This window comes from Scomber scombrus, chromosome 8 (genome assembly GCF_963691925.1).
Source record: "Scomber scombrus chromosome 8, fScoSco1.1, whole genome shotgun sequence".
Lineage (NCBI taxonomy): Eukaryota > Metazoa > Chordata > Actinopteri > Scombriformes > Scombridae > Scomber > Scomber scombrus.
The window spans coordinates 20,368,178-20,384,821 of NC_084977.1; the positions used below are offsets into that span (position 1 = coordinate 20,368,178).

The 16,644-nt window shown below is 39.6% G+C and overlaps 1 protein-coding gene across 6 annotated transcripts in view; it reads right to left on the bottom strand.

The window, feature by feature from the left end:
• Nucleotides 1–16,644, bottom strand: part of ptprsa (protein tyrosine phosphatase receptor type Sa) — a 190,063-nt gene that overhangs the window by 59,306 nt on the left and 114,113 nt on the right. For 3 of the 6 annotated variants that reach the window (XM_062423804.1, XM_062423806.1, XM_062423801.1), the window contains 5 exons: nt 15,731–15,742; nt 7,352–7,621; nt 6,533–7,114; nt 5,656–5,792; nt 5,374–5,518 (listed from right to left, as the gene is read on the bottom strand). In XM_062423804.1, the coding sequence (XP_062279788.1) occupies nt 5,374–5,518; nt 5,656–5,792; nt 6,533–7,114; nt 7,352–7,621; nt 15,731–15,742 (1,146 nt within the window). The remainder of the gene's footprint in view (nt 1–5,373; nt 5,519–5,655; nt 5,793–6,532; nt 7,115–7,351; nt 7,622–15,730; nt 15,743–16,644) is intronic. The other 3 variants (XM_062423807.1, XM_062423805.1, XM_062423802.1) reach the window with 1 other exon arrangement.

Consider the following 16,644-nt stretch of genomic DNA (forward strand, 5'->3'; position numbering starts at 1 on the left):
TCTGACTGCACTGTCACTTTGGGCAGAACGGCTTTAAAAATAATATTAACAAAAAAAACAAAAACAAAAAACAACAACAGGGGTTTCAGAAAGACCTCCAACCAGCGAAGGCTGAATGTTCCAGCACATAACAAATAGGACAGGACCTCAGCCACAGTTCCCAAACCCTTCTCTGTGTCCAATGGGCTTATTTACTTACGGTCTTACTGGATTTTGAGCCTTTCAGCTTCTTTCCTCTACTCATATTGTATTTGCAAACTCTCCACGTCAAGAATGATTGCTCAGTTCTCAATCTTTGTGGTGCGGAAAAGGGCTGTGAATCTGACAGGGGCCAGGATATCACAGTGCACAGGCATCCTCATGGCTGATAACAGTTTAAGACTGGCTGGGGCACAGCTTTAATAAAGTGCATATCCCATGAAGGCCAGTGGTAGGATTATGGATACTCGAACTATACAACCACAAAAGAAGAAACGTGGCTAATGCTTCACTTGAGGCTCTTTTGAAGCTTCCCTGAAAGAGTTTCTTAAATGCTATTTGACAAATAATTAGTCATGTTTGCATTCCTATCCCTCTATTTGACTTTCAAGTCTGTTGAGATATGACTGTGAGCTATGAGTATAAAGTCTGCAATGTCAAGTACTGGGGCCATACCTAATCATTATGACTACCTTCAGATCAAAACTGCATTCAGTATGACATCTTCAGTGGATACATATTACACACAGATTGCCAGTGCGTTTGCTATCAGAGTGTAAGCACGTCTGCATCTGAATTATATTTTCATCAGCAGCGTCGAATGACAGGATGTTCGTATTTGTAGATCATTACAAAATTAATCCCCCCTGATGCCAAATGGCCATGCTGTGGCTCACACAAATATTCCAATATATCTAAAAACCTCCTGCAATTACAGTAAGTGGGAGGGCTAAACTGCTTGTTTGGCTAAATACAGAGGATTTAGAATCTGCCACTTTAATTTGAGAGACAGCACTTGACTGGCTACTGGCAGGTTCTAGGTATAATCTAAACGTGTAACAAAGCCTGACAATCCAAGGGCCTGGCTCATAGCTCATCGCAAAGCATGAAATTAATTCTGACTCTATGAAATGGGATTCTTATCTGCCACTCTGGGGCTCTGCAGTCCCCTAACACCCACTCTCAGGTCCATCTCAGCCTTGTTACTATGCCTTGAAACTGGGTAACAGTTCAAAAAATGTTGGGATCCCTCCCAGCTCTCTGGTTGTGGATCCACTCCGGCCAGTTCTAAACAGTTTCACAAAAAATGATTTCTCAACCTGGTCTGACAATGGCAGTATACCCCAAGAGGCCTTGCTTCTGAATGAGAGCCACTATTGCCGGTAACATCAGGTATATTTATTGTAATAAGAACCAAGAGAACTCAATGAAAGGATTGAGGTGCTCTTTGATTTAAGAGGTTACTATCCAGTCAATTTTTTTTCAGTGACTTTTCACATGTTCTTGACAAAGTGGCCCCCATGACAATAGCCTCTGGTAATGCTGCTTGAACTGAGCACAAACTTCAACAATAAGCAAACATTTTATACCACAGATAATGGACAACAAAGCAAACAGGGAAATCATGTTGTCTGTTTTTCTTTTTACTTAGTGGAAAAGGGTTTCAGTCTGCCAGACAGTGGGTTGAAATCCAGGTTAAATGGTTCTATAGGGATGTGAGTACAGTATGGCACTAACAATACCAAAAGCAGAGATTATACATGAAGCAATATTACAATGCTATGCAGCCATTTCTCTGTAATGTGTTTTGAATAGGTGTGTTCAACTGACAAAATCATTTATCTTTTTTATATTTCAGCTCCTTTCTTAACATGTTATCAGTTTTCGCATCTGTCTTGACTGTGTACACTTAATTCAACCAATATTCAAGTAACTGTTAAAAAAAGGCTTCATCATTAATGTGCAGTGTATGGTGTGAGACTATATTATATGTATGGGGCATTTCTCTGTCTATGTGCCACACCCACAGTTATGGTATAGTACTCGTGAGCCTGGCACAATTGGATATTTTGTTACTGTGTTCATGTGTGGTCTATACTTGCTGTAAATAAAATAAGCTTTGCTGGTGTTTGCCCAAAAGGCTGACAGTTTAAACTATCTATGTAACACTGCACTCTGAAGGGCACTTAATACAAGCTATATATGTCACATGGCTTTTCACTGGCTTAGATGCATACAGATGATGCTATTCCTGAACTGTATAAGCAGCCAACCTGCAGACATGTCAGTTTAATGTTTATCCCTGTCATGTATAAAGACTGCTCATTATACCCTTCCAATTCTCAGTTGGTGGTGTTTCAGAAAAAAGAAAAATACAGCAAAAAAAAGGGTAATTGGATGAATAGGTAGATGCCCGTGACAGGACTTTGAGAAAGGTTATGGCAGACTGAAGCCCCAAATCCACACAATCACTTACCTCAAAGCATCCAAAAGATCATATTATTTATTGTGTTGTGTTGTGGGAAATCTTTTCTTTTGACTGACTTAGCCTGATTTTAATGACCTATGCAGTGAGGGAACCAATGGACATGTCTCACTTGAGTAGGGACTTCTGATAAACACATTGCCTGACAGTGACCACAAACTTGAGGCCTAAGGTGAAACCATATAAGTAGAATGGATAAGAAAGGTAAAGATGGCTGTTAACCTTAATATGACAGCCCTAAAAGTATTTGATAATCTTGACATGGAAATGAGCATTGGTAATTTCAAAAATCTAGTACCACTTCAAATATGAATTGACACTCATTTCCTGGACAGCAGTATCAAAAATCTATGGCAGGCAGAAAATACCATTATCAACCTGTGGTTATCCTTTCTATCCACTGTAATTGTATGGATGAGACATGACAGGAAGAGTCCCTTGTCTCAAGCAAAGACTTGAGAAGAGCCATTATTTAGACTTATTCACACCCACATTTGCTCAGTGGACAAGGGTTTGACAATGCTGTCTGTACATGCTACTCTGTCTGCTGCACGGTTTGTGGCCTGGCTGTGGTGGACTTGGGTTCATGCAAGAACCCAGCAGAAAGACATAAAATAGCAGCAAGCTACTGTTTGGAGTGATGTCAAACCAATATTTTTTTTGGATAACCCAGAAAGTAATAGAAATAAGATTTAAAAAAAAATCTAACTCAAACCTTTTTTCAAAACACTAAACATAAAAGGAGGAGGACACAAAGTGAGCAAGGTGATGTCAAGCCATTCCAAGGAGAGCTTTTGTTCCATTGCACAGGGAACAAGTGGCAAAGAGAGAAACAGAGTTGGAAAAGGGTGATGTAAGAGGAAAACAGGAGTGTATCCAATCCAATCAGCTTGCGTTTTACCAGTCAAGAGCAAATTCATAAACAGAGGTAAGGAAATCACAAACACATATTGACAGGTGAAGATGCACACAAAGACTCGAATGACGACAAGACAGAAATGGGACTGGATGAACATAAAGTATTTTCATGCCTGAACTGATCAAAGATCAACGGTGCAGTGATAGGTTCTCAACAGCACCCCCAGTCGACAGGAGTAAGTGTTGCATGCAACTCGCGCTCTCTGTGTAGCTCTGCTGCCCAGCAATAACAAAAGGAACTGTGAAGTGGTTGTTCCAAAGTCCCCACAGACCAGATGTGGGGGCACAGCCAACAAGTTGCACTGGTAGAAACAGAAAATGTGTTAAAAGAAGTCTACTCCGATGCCATGGCTCTCCTATGTACCAGTAAATGTTTTCTAGTTTAGCCCTCACTAAATCCAACAGGGTATTGTCAGTTTATTAACAACAAAGGTAAGCATTTTAACAATGAATATATCTATATGTCTTTTTATCTGTGATTTTCTCTATTGTGTACCACTAGGACCCACAATAACTACCCCATCTGTAATCCTGCAAATCCAGCTACAATTCCAAGGTTCTTTACCATTAATACATTAAACATTAATACACAACATTGTTGTTAATCTTTGTGTGCTGTGTAAATCCAAAAGACATGCATTTCATACGCTGTCATTTCAACAGTCCTTTAGCTACTATTGGACATTTGATTGGATAAGCTGCATGTGTTGTCTTTTTTATAGTTTGCACTACAGTGAGCTATGATATCACCCGTTATTTTTAGCCGTCTGGTTTAAATAATTCAGTTGTGTTCTTGTCATCTGTAAAATCAAATTATCAGTGCAGTACTTATATACTGGAATAAGTTCAGGGAGTGGGCATGTGAGTATTTTTGGTGAACGCTGATAGGATTTTTTTTTTCTTTGATGACTAAACCTGAAATTCCTCGGTCCCAATCTTACTAAAGTTCATAAGAGAGCCTTGGCAGTTTCATAGGAGAATTGACATTTTTTGTGTCTCTGTCACGTGGAAAAAAGTGCACTTGCTGTTGACAAAGGAAAAGCAAATATGAACAAAAGTGAAAGGGAAATAAAAGAACCACCACAATTATCAGTCCACATAGACTTGATTTGTTTGATAGTGTTGGGTATACTTATACATATTCGGCACCAGAGCCAGGTTAGAATGTAAGATAATTCTAAAATTAAAAGGTTATAAAACACTCAGTCTTAAATGTGATTGTAGCTTTTTATAGCCTAATTTCAACCTTAAAGAGCAACATGCAGGTTGAATTTCTTAGAGACATAGAGGCAGAACCTCAGCGGAAAATGTAGGCTTGGTAGTTCTTCACTGGTTCTGAAACCACAATTTGATTTCTCGCCGATGGCAAATGATTTCTCTTAGTGTTAGCTTGCTCAGCTTAGCTTAGCTTGACCACTCTCCCTTGTGTGACATCATATCCAAAATCTTGTTTTGAGAATGACAATGAAAATTGTCTAACAAGAATGAGCCCGGATATCATTGTAGTGCATATATACATTTTTTTGTCTCAACTTAATTTTTTCCACACATCGACTCTTGAACCTGCTAGTTGCTCTTTAAGTCTTGACAAAGCATACTGTTTAAATGTGACTTCGCATGATGTAGAAAATATCATTCACAGTTGCATTTAGGTAAATAAAATTAATTCAGATATCAAAATAATAACTCACACATTTTAGCAAGAATTGAGCAACACACACAATCAAGAAAGTCTGTTATGTAGTTCATAATTTCTGAATCAACTTTGAACCCTGATTATGTCAGAGAAAAACACAGTCATAGTTCAAAGGTAATGATGTAGGTACCATCAGAAAAAATAAAGTTTGCAAGCTCAAGTCAAAAGGAAAAAGCACATCTTATTAGAATTCACTCCAGTAAAGGTCCACAAAAGGATAAGATAACTGCTTCACTGGGGAAAATACTATTGTTAGCCAACCCACAAAAAGAACAATGAAAAAAGTGCTACATACTGGCTTGCAAGGTCTTCTGTAATATTTCATTGGTGAAGGCTCCGATGCCTTTGTTAGAGATGGCTGCCAGGGAAAAATGGTACTCTGTGTTTGGGCGGAGACCTTCCACAACATATGAAGAGGTGGGTCCAAATGTTTTCTTCATCTGTTAATGGAAACACAAGTTATCATCGATTCTGGTTCAAATTGGTTGTACTGAAATGTAATATTGGATCACCATGAACTGCTGCCTAACCTCTAAGAGCAAAAGGGGAGAAATCAAACAGACATTGAAATTCTTACCTGGGTGCCAATACTTCCCTCCCTGTAGCGAAGCTCATAATTTATAATTCCCTCTTTTTCATATGCAGGTTCCCAGGTCAGTTCAATGCTGGTGTCAGACACAGCACCAACCTGAAACTTGGATGGCTGACCAGGAACTGAAAGACATCAGATGACAAACAGAATATGTTTAAGGAAACTAAATACCCTTATGATGGGCACTATCATGTTACAACTACAAAAAAAACCCATGTCTTTAGAATGACTAAAATAACTGAGGATTATGAAATGGAAAGGAATAGCTCCAAGTGGAGTACAAAAGATGGTTTCCCGACAGCAAGCTTTTGTACTCTGAAAGATATTATTGTGCTCTATTTTTTGAGGTCCCTGAAGTTAGATGTGCAGTAATGGAATCATGTCATTTAGCCTCAAAGCTGATCCTAGTGACTTCTCAGTGGTTTGTTCTTACAAATTTGGCTGGTCTTTTTCAGATTGCCATGATCAAATAGACTTTTGTCATTGTTTGCTCAGACTGCAGATGTGCAGGTGATAGTTGCACAGCAGGGGAGAAAAATCTCTTTGGTAGCAGGCCCAGTCTGTTTAAAGATTCAGAAATATACTCCTGATGCATAAAAACAGCTGACGACATTCCTCATTGGTTATGAAAGACTTCTTCTAAAAAGCAGATGTAAGATACACCAAATTTCTGTAAACCTTATTTTCAAACTTACTAAACAACTTGCTTTCTACAATATTTCAACATTAAAGAGGTTCCAACTGTACATGAAATTGGGCATGGAATTCAACTTCAGAATACCAAACCAGTGGAATCAAACTAATTTTTGTAAAGTTTCAACAACAGCAAGCAAGTTGACAAAATCAGTTGTCATATCCTTACCTCCTTGCAGCACTTTGACATGGATGGGCTCTGAGAAGGGTCCATCACCTACCGAGGTGAATGCAAGGACTTTGATGGTATAGGTCTCTTGAGGAATCAGGCTCTGGATCGTGGTGATTACGCTGTCCTGGACATTATGGATCTGCCATAGGCTCATGGGCTGGTAGTCGTCCATTGTGTAATAAACACGGTAGCCCTTGATCTGCCCATTGGGCTCTTCAGGCTCTTCCCAGCGCACCATCATGGTGTTTTGGGATATAATCTGGGCCTGGATGTTCCGTGGAGGACTGGCAGGGGCTTGTTCACCAGTCCGGGTTTCTACTGGCTCACTGGGAGGACCCTGGCCTATTGTGTTCACTGCTGAGACTCTGATTTCATACTCTGTGTTGGGGTAGAGGCCACCAATGCTGTAACGTGTAGTGGTGATGTCATCCACTGTCTCGTACTTGCTATCTGGGGACTTGGCTCGATACTGGATGGTATAGTAAGTCACCGGGTCCGGGTTTCCTGAATCCCAGGTTATGGTCACACTGGTGGCTGTGGTTTCAGTAACCATAGGGGTACCTGGAGGCTTGGGGAGAGCTGTTATGTTGACAGGAGACAGGAGTGACAGAAGAGGTAGTCATTTATTGTGACAGTGACTGATTAAATAATTTTGCTAAAAAAAGGGAAAACTTTTTTTTAATTCACAGTGCAACAAGAACATTAATCCAATGTACTTTGTGAAAGCAATTTTCTCTACAAGTTGTATATGCAAAACTCAGCTCCTGATAATCTTCCTCATAAGTACCATTCTTGATGAGCACAGTTATCTCTTACATTTGACAGTGATCTGTGCCACAGATTCAATGATGCCAAGGCTGCTCATGGCCACGCAGGTGTAGTTGGCTGACTCCCGGACACTGCTCAGCTCAAGAACATTCCTACCCACTGGCATCTCATCCTCTGGTGTTAAGTCCTCCGAATTCAGCATCCACTTGACGTAAGGCATGGGGGACCCCACTGCCACACACGTTATGTTCACACTGCCACCAGGCATAATTTCTTGACTCATTGGTGGAATGGAGAAGCGAGGAGGCACCCGACGGACTGGGAGGAGGCATGAGGAGGGGGAGAGGATGACAAAAAAGGGCAAGGGAGTCAAAAAAAGAGAAAGAGAGGTAACAAGAGAGGCAGATGAAAATGGACCCTTCTCAAGGAAATACTTAACACAAAAGGTTCAACATAGTAAATGTGAACTGAAACACAAAATAAAAATAGACTTTTCAAAACATAAAAATATACAAATAATGAGAAGGAACTAAACTAACAGAACTGCTTCAACAACAATATAGATTAACAATAAAGCAACGATTCATAGCAACAAGGTTCCATTGACCAATATTTGACCCATCACAGCACAATTAAAGACACAAAAATCTATTACGAGTTTCTCATCTTTGGAACTGAGCTGCTGAGGTGTATCCCACTACAGCATAACCTAATCCCGAACTATGAAGGTGTGTAGAAAAGGCCATGTGATAATGCTATCACATTAGGCCAACATGGCAACCTGGAACTTCCTGTCCTCTCAGGCACTCATGCCAAACAGGAAGTAGGCCCTTATAGGCTTCTCCCATAGCACAGGAAGTATAGGGTTACTGGGCTATTGACCATTTCTACAAGGTCTCTAAACGCAATCTAGCGTATATTTGCACTTGTTACCTGTCTCTACTGCCTAGACGTTTTAAAGATGAGAAACTTTAATCAGATTTTTGTGGTTTAGGGTAGATCCACTGGACAAAGCCTTATTAAGATCTGACACGGTTCCATTGATAGATGCAGCTATCAGTTTCACAGACAGCATGCATAAATAGACCGAGGTAAATTAAGGAGTAAATGATAACAAAATCAGATATAAAATTGAGATAAAATGCATAGAGGAATATAACTGAAGGGTCGCTAGCATGCCCAGACAAAAGACGATTGGAGAGGAAAGAAGAGATATCAGATAAAGGATAGAGCATCTGAGGAAAGGATAAAAAGAAAGGGAACAGAGGAACAAAGAGTGACAGAGGAAGAAAAAGAGAAGGGGAGGTTTGGAGGAGGGTAAAGGGGGGGTAACCCGCTTCAATGCTGTGTAAACTTTTTTTCTCCAGCTAATGTGACAAAATGTGATGGTGGCACATTGTCACATCGCAGTCCCAGTTAACACAAAATAAGTATAGAGGAACAAGGTGTGTGCCTAGAAATACATAGAAAAAGAATTATAGTAGTTGTAGCTAGAGAGTCTACTATCACAGAGTGTTGGAGTCAAGAAACAGAACTGGATCAACAGGGAGTAGAAATCCAGAGAACAAGAGAGAGATAGAGGGAAAAGGAAGGAGAGAGGTAGATGACTAAGGGCAGAATGAGAGCTCAGAGAGGGAGACAGGGAGAACCTCAATACTCATGGATAGGAGTTGAAATTTGAGTGGGAGGAGGTTGATAATGATCCTAGGGCACAGAGGATGTGAAAGGTACTGTGTACCTGTATGTGTGTGTAGGTGTATATATGGAAGTATTTTTTGCGTTGATGTAGTGAAGACTGTGCGTGTGTACAGTATGCAGAGTTAGAGAGTGAAAGAGTATGAGTTAGCAAAAACACTGTGTGTTCATGAGAGGCATCCCAGCAAACACTTGACAGATAATGACAAGAGGTGGCCAAATTCAATGCTTACCAAAATGAGCACACAGTTCTTAAAAGATTAAGGGAAAGTAAGATTAAGAGTAAGGGAAGCAGGGTTTCCCATACCTATATTAATCTAACCGACAAAAGTAATTGTTTAGACAACCCAAGACAAGCCGAGTTGCCTTTACTGCTGTTCAGTTTAACACCAAACATCCAACATACACAATCATTAGAGAAATATCTTTTTACATGCCCCATGATTAGGTACCACCTTGTATTGAAACAGGGAAAACCCTCTTGTGGTAAATGAAAAAAAGTTAATTTCCAAACATTTTTAACTTATTTTTACAAAACACTTCAATTTATGAAAATAAATATAACAGTTATGGACAACTACAGGCCCATACTTCCGTGTGTAACTTTATTTTAAAGAGTTTTTCAAACCTATATCTACATCTATTCCAATGTCAAAATGTTTGTTGGGATGCAAAGAAGGTCAAAGAGGGAGAAGGATAGTTGTGCAGATGTAGAAGTAAAAAATGATGAACTAAATGGAAGAGCTGACTGAGAGACAGACAGATAGACAAGACAGGAAAGACAGGGACAAGAGACAAGACACAAGGCAGAACAAAACAGACTCAAGCAGCAAGACAGCAGACAATAAGACAGACAGAGGTAGACGGGCAGACAGACAGTGACGGATGGGCACGCAGACATACTGTACAGTACGCAAAGGGGAAGGGGAGGGTTGTGGGTTGTTGAAGAAAGGGAAGGAGGAGGAGGGCATAAGTGGGGGATAGAATAAGGAGACTGTGATTCTAAACCAAAAGAAAAGAAAGACCATGGCTCAAAGTGGGTTTGGAGGTCTCACACACTGGGGCTTAAAAGCAAGAATCAACTACACATTCCCTCCTCCCTGCCTTAAACATTGCAACAAAATGCATATGTAACTTGGGAAGTCTTTGGGTGTGCAGATGTGAGGTGTGTGTGTGGAGTGGAAGGGGGCTAAGGGGGGTAGAATCAGGGTAGGGGGGAGACTTAGAGGGACATCAAAGATAGCTAGCATTCCAAAATACACCGTGTCAATCCAAATGGGATTCATATGATCGTTGCATGGGACAGTTTGACTTTTTCCAACAAACTAAGGGCACAAATATCAACTGCACACATTCTGACGGAATTTTTACCTGGACACTGACATGTACTGACCTGAGCACTGAAATGAGCACTAACATGTACATACATTATGATGACATTTAGTCGTAAGCCGGCGCTTCATGCCAAATCCAAATAGTGAAGCACATCTACCATTATTGTTTTTTACCAGCCTTTTCATATTCAGCATTAGAAATTGCATTCTGCTTTACATGTAAAAAGACTAATAAAACATGAATGGTCAATTATATATTAAATCAAACATAGATGGAGACCTTGTATAGCCACTGTTAGGCTGTTGATTTGCCCTTTTCTTAACTACTCTACATGCATCCTCTCAGTCCTGTACATCACTGGTAATGTCAGTTATGTTACTACCTTGGAAAAGACACGACCTGACCTTAAAGGCCAAAATTGCTGACCTTTGAGTAAATGCTCTTTTGTAGTACACAAACTCACACACTGTGAAAATGTACAATGAAAAATGGTCAACAGTAGATTTAAAGTGTATGCTGTCCTTTAAAACATCTATAATAACAATGTGAAAGAATGCTTCCATTAGAAGCCAACATGGCTTTTAAAAAAAAAAGAAAAAAAAAATCTATTAAAAACGTATTAAATAATCTCTTCTGCCCTGATTGTAGGAAAAATTGAATTAGACAATGGGTCGCTCGACCTTTCGGTTGAGATATCATGTTTTGTCTCATCATGACAAGTATTATTGGATAGCCATGAAGTCCAAATGGGAGGTATTCCAAAAATTGGAAAAAAGACAAAAAAGTCCATCATGTGGGGACAGAAAATATGCATCTGCATTCAAATTTGTAAAAAAAAAAAGCCTAACTAAACAATAAAGGTGAAAGGGCAGCCCATTCCTCACAAGGACATGCATGGGTGTGGGTATGGCATGAGTGACATATACAGGTGCGCCCTCATCCACTTGGGCAGACACCAGAGAACCAATACAATCCAAAAATGTCACCCAAGCCCATCCAAGCATGCCATTCATTCCCAAATATAGCATTGTTCCAGACACACACGCACAAAATCAAATGAAAGAAAACAAATCAAACTGAACAAATCCACAAAAAGAACTAAGTCCGAACAGCATGGACAGTACTAGAGTGCAGCTGTATTCAACAAAGAGGTATGCATCAATACTATTAGATGTTTTTCAGCTATAATTTGTCTCTGCTTGAATTTAGCCTCTGATCCAAAAGAATGAAGAAAACTGAAGGGCAAACAGGGTCTGTATTTTTTAGGGGAAACATCCAATCAAATTGTGTCTGATGGTGCTCTTCTCTCCCAGGGGCTCAGGTCAGCCAATGGACCGGGAGCTGTAGTGGCTGAGTGAATGAGGTTTCCCCACAGGAAGATGTCTCTGTTCACCTTTAGCTACCTACACTGTCAGGGGCAATAGGGAAAGTAACACCAACCATCTGATAAATGGTGGTATCATTAGGTTGTGGCTATAAGACTATTGTCTATGTCTATTTTACCAGCCTTTTCATTGGGCAGCCAACCATAATTTAGAAAATATTTTATAATAAAACTCTAGTTGAATGGTAAAGCGGCGAGAGCAGTCAGTGGAATCTGAAATCTATCAATCACTGAGCTTTTGTTAAGAAATGTCTTGCTAAAGAGGCTTAATGGCACAACGGCATCTATAATGAGTAATAGGACATCAAACTACAGTTTACAAAACAGGGACAATAGATGGGCTGGGGACAGTCTACCCGTCAACAGCATGCACAGTGTTTTACATAAATAAATTTGGTCTTTGGTTACAACAGAAGATCAAGAGCTCAAGGTCAGTTGATACTACAGCACATTACAGTACATCTTGCGAAAGAAAATGATAAATCTTAAAACCCAGTGGACACTTTGGGGCACAACATAATTGTGTGTCTACACGTCACTTTCACATGCAAATGAGTCAGTGCACTATGATTAGCTAGACATAGGCCAGTATGAAATGACTGGTCTGATAAGCTCTCAGAAGCTGTGTATGTGTGTGTGTGTGTCTGGCACCCTATGCTATCCTACCATTTAAATGTATTGTGAATGAAACAAAGAAAATAAAGAATCCCAATTGCATGGACAGGCTCCTCATTCACAGAGACCAGGAGCCCAGCCGGCCCATTTGGAATTGAGAGAAAATAAAACAAACATATACCTTTCATTTGGACAACTAACAACAATTAATCTTGTTTCAAGCCCCAATGTGGAGAGAAAGACAAAAAGCCTTACAGTGAACGAGGTGAAAAGCAGTCGAGAGAGAACGCCAGAGTACTGCACTAACTCTAATAGTGGGCGGTGTTGTGGAGGGATTTGTGCCAAAAAACAGAGGTCAGAAGGTGGACATTATCGGCCATTTTGGTGAGGCAGTTTTGCTGCCCCAAAATGAAGGGGGGAAGCCAAAATAATGTGCAGCCTTTAGTGTCACCTTGAAGCTGAGATTACACCCTCTTGCTGCCTGAGGACACAGGCGCAGTATGGAGATCCTTTAGTCACACTTGCTGGGTGAGGCCTACAGCATTTACATATAAGCTGCAGGGGTCGGCCAGTATTAACATACCTTGGCTGCGCCAATGCTAAACAGTCACTATGGGTGGCTCATCAAAATGGAAATTATTACCTAAAGAAAACTGACAGGAATCATGGCAGGGGTATCTGATAATAGCAAGCAGTGGATTGAGGAGATTTTCAGAGCATATCACTTTTCCTATTGTTACAGGTAGATGACAACAGCCAAATAGTACTGCAAGTATGTCCCCACATTGTGATCCCTTCAATGAATATCATCAGTCGGATTGGAAAAGGGAGTTCACTTGTATATGTACATTAAAATTACATTTCATCTAATTACAACATGATTTTTTGAGGGGGGTGGTGATTAACTTCCTTGAGACAAACATCTAATAGAGATGGCAGGATTTTGCTTTGGCCAGTGAGAACATAAGGTGTAATCTAGCTTTCTTTCCCAACGTTACACACAAATGCATAGCAGGACATGCAAGCACATTCAAAACCAGGCAAATATCATTGTAGGAGGGCACACATGCGCATGCGTTCATAACAGCACAGTCTTTCTGCATCAGTGTTCTTAAAAATTAGAACTGGTTATAAAGACTGAATGTAGACATTGTCAGGTTTTCATTATTCTCCGTTTCTTTGAGAGGGATTTTGCCAAGCTTTGTGGATACTATAATGTGGAGGGCAGCAGTGGCACATTATTTAATGTCGACATTCACAGGCACAACTGTTACAATAACTGATGGGATGTCTTTTAACAGTCAATTGGTGCAAAGAGGTGTTGAAACTAAAACCCCAATTTTTCTCTGGGATAACTAGATGAGAAGGGATAATTATTTAACACATTAATTACCTATTATATTTGTCTAATGCCTTGCCTTAAGGACAAGTGATGTGGCTGGTGCAATAAAAAAATAAATGGTGGGCATATGGTAGACTGGGACCTAAAATGTATCAACTATATTCAGTATTCAGGTAATTTGTTCTGCTGATAGATGGGGGCTTACTCTTTGTATGAAAAAAGGCTGAAGAATTACCCACAAATGGGCAAAAAAATAATCACTAGTTCAAAATCTCATGCTAGCTTATACATACTTGTCAGGTTATGTGTCAAAGAGTTCATAAGTAACATACATTGAACAACATAACATAACATCCAAAGTGTCCAACAGCATAAAACGTATGCTAAAAGTGAATTTGGTGCAGAGTGTTGTCGAGAATAACAAAAAACCAAACACAAAAACCCTGCCTTATGTACTATGGATCAATACTGGTTACCAGAGCATGGACATTGCAGATTTGTTTGCTGTTGGAGCTATAGTAATTTTCAATTTGACTTTGAGATACTTCAGAGTAAATCTAATTCTAAGGAGATCAGTGCACTGTCATAGGCACACAAACAAATTAAGTGATATCACCAACCAAAAACCGCCATTCCTTCCCTTTCTCTGTAAGACTAGTGCAGCCATGAAATGTCCAGGCAAGCTGACTGCAGCAGGTGACATGAGTTTCAATATAGATGTGATTCCATTGAATATGTCAGAAAACCTGATGTACAAACGGATTCTAACATTTAGGTGGAACATCTTAAAAGATAATGGGAAGCTGGTACAAAGCCAGTTGCTACATAAATCAGTGAATGATGCTAGCTTTGATCTCCAACTCATTATTGTTGTGGGACTACAGCATAAATGCGTCAAAAACAAATTAATGCGTTTCTTGTTGTAGTCCAGTTTGACAATCTTGATTACTTTAGTCACATTAATGTGAAAATCAATTCTATTCTTTGTGTGTGTATGTGTGTGAATGAGGAAAGAGGGGGCTTTTGAATAATAAATTATAATTTGATTGAGTGTCATGACTGCAAGGGAACACAAACAGCAGTCACTAAACAAAACCAATCACATCTAGCTGCCACCATTTGAAAATGAAAGTATCTTTGAGCACCCGCTAAGCAACAGCAAATGTGATGTCGAAGTCATTATATTGTTATTGATCCACATGACACTGTAAATGGCATCCCTTAATGGCTGCCTGAAAGCACCATGGAACCCAATCAGGCCCAATCAGGTCTAATTTTGTCAGTAATGGATCGCTATAAACAAGATGACAGGAACACTGGCTGAATTCACACTTATTATTTCATTCGGCATTTGCATATGCACTCCGAGACTCAAGAAGCAGCATCATTTTGAAAAAGAAACACAAATCCCACAAACAAATTAACCACAAAAAGACAAACATTTTAACGGAAAAATAAGTTGAGATACAGAACTGAAACTAAAGGAAAACACACAAACACAACACCATAATCACAACACAAAAAGACAAACTAAATAAAGGAAAGCCAAAAAGGGTTGTATCGGGGAAAATACTTTTAGAGAAACCAAGGAAAGAAAAGATAACAACTGAACAAAACAAAGGGAATGCAGAAAGTATAAAAGACCAACACGGCCAAAGGTATTCTGTACAGGCATGCAAGCGCAGTTACATTCTTCCATCATGCAAAAGGTCCTGTTATTTCCATGTGCTGGGTTTCCATGACAAAACATGCAAGAAAGCCTTTTGGTGCAGAAGCAATACCAAAGGATGCAAAACGAGAAAAGGCCCCACAATGCAAACATAAAAGTAAATTAACAAAACCCGAGCTAATCGGGTTTGATTTCATCATTTCTTCCTTGGAAATAAAGAAAAAAATTCTTTCATAATCATTTAGCAGTTTGGATTAACTGATTTGTATTTCTTCAAATTCGTAATGAATTGAGCTCTGTAATAGGCAAATACAGCTAAAATTTTTCAACATGTTGATTTTTTTAAAATGTGGGTTAAAAAAAGTAAAAAAGAAAAAACACACCAACCTTCTCGAAGCTCTGAGGGATGTAAAGGGGTTGATGCAGAACACAATGACATGAGGAGAAGAGAAAAATAGGGGAAACACAGAGAGAGTAAAAAAAGCCACCTCAAGGTGTTTAGCTGCAGCTACATTTCCCTTTTCTTTAATCCTTTTTCCTCCTTTTCCCTTGTCCCTGCTATCAGTGACACCCGTCTTGAAAGTACACTTGCCTGCCCTCCCCCTTAAATAACTTTGAACCAAAACAATCAGATTCACCCCAGTGGCCGCACTGTCGCCTGGTAAGAAAAAAAATGGTGAGGCGCCACTGGAGTCAAATCAAGCGTACCACACTCATAATTCAAAATTTCACAAGCTCCTTATAGCCACAAGGAGAGTCTCCTGTGGTGGCTGTATTTGCTTTTGTTAGAGAAGGAAACCAAATAAAGAGAAAATAAAGAAAAACTAATGAGAGATAGAAAATAAAAAAAGACACAGTTTGGGCTGAAATTAGCAGCTGCAGTTCAAGACAGTTACAGTAAATGTTGTTAGAAACCAATCAGTAACACTGTCATTATGGTTTCTCCTTGAGTTATAGTCTCAATTTGCCCTGGTACTGTATGCCCCAGATAAAATTTAGGATTTTGTTTTGTTTTCCCTGGAAATTGATCCCTACCACAGCTGCTAATCTCAAGTGCAATTCGCTTTGTGAACAAAACATAGTCAACATCAAGTATCAGAATTGATTGACAAAAGTTAACTGAAAACAGACAAAGGTCGACACCATCAAGGCATAACAAGTGTGTTACATAGTGTGAAAGTACCTGAATAATTATGACCGTTGTGTACTCTCTAAAAAGCATGCTGATGGAGCCAGTGTTCATGGAGATTGCATGAATTGTTGGAAATGATACCAGGGTATTGCTGCATGTTTTTTTTTTT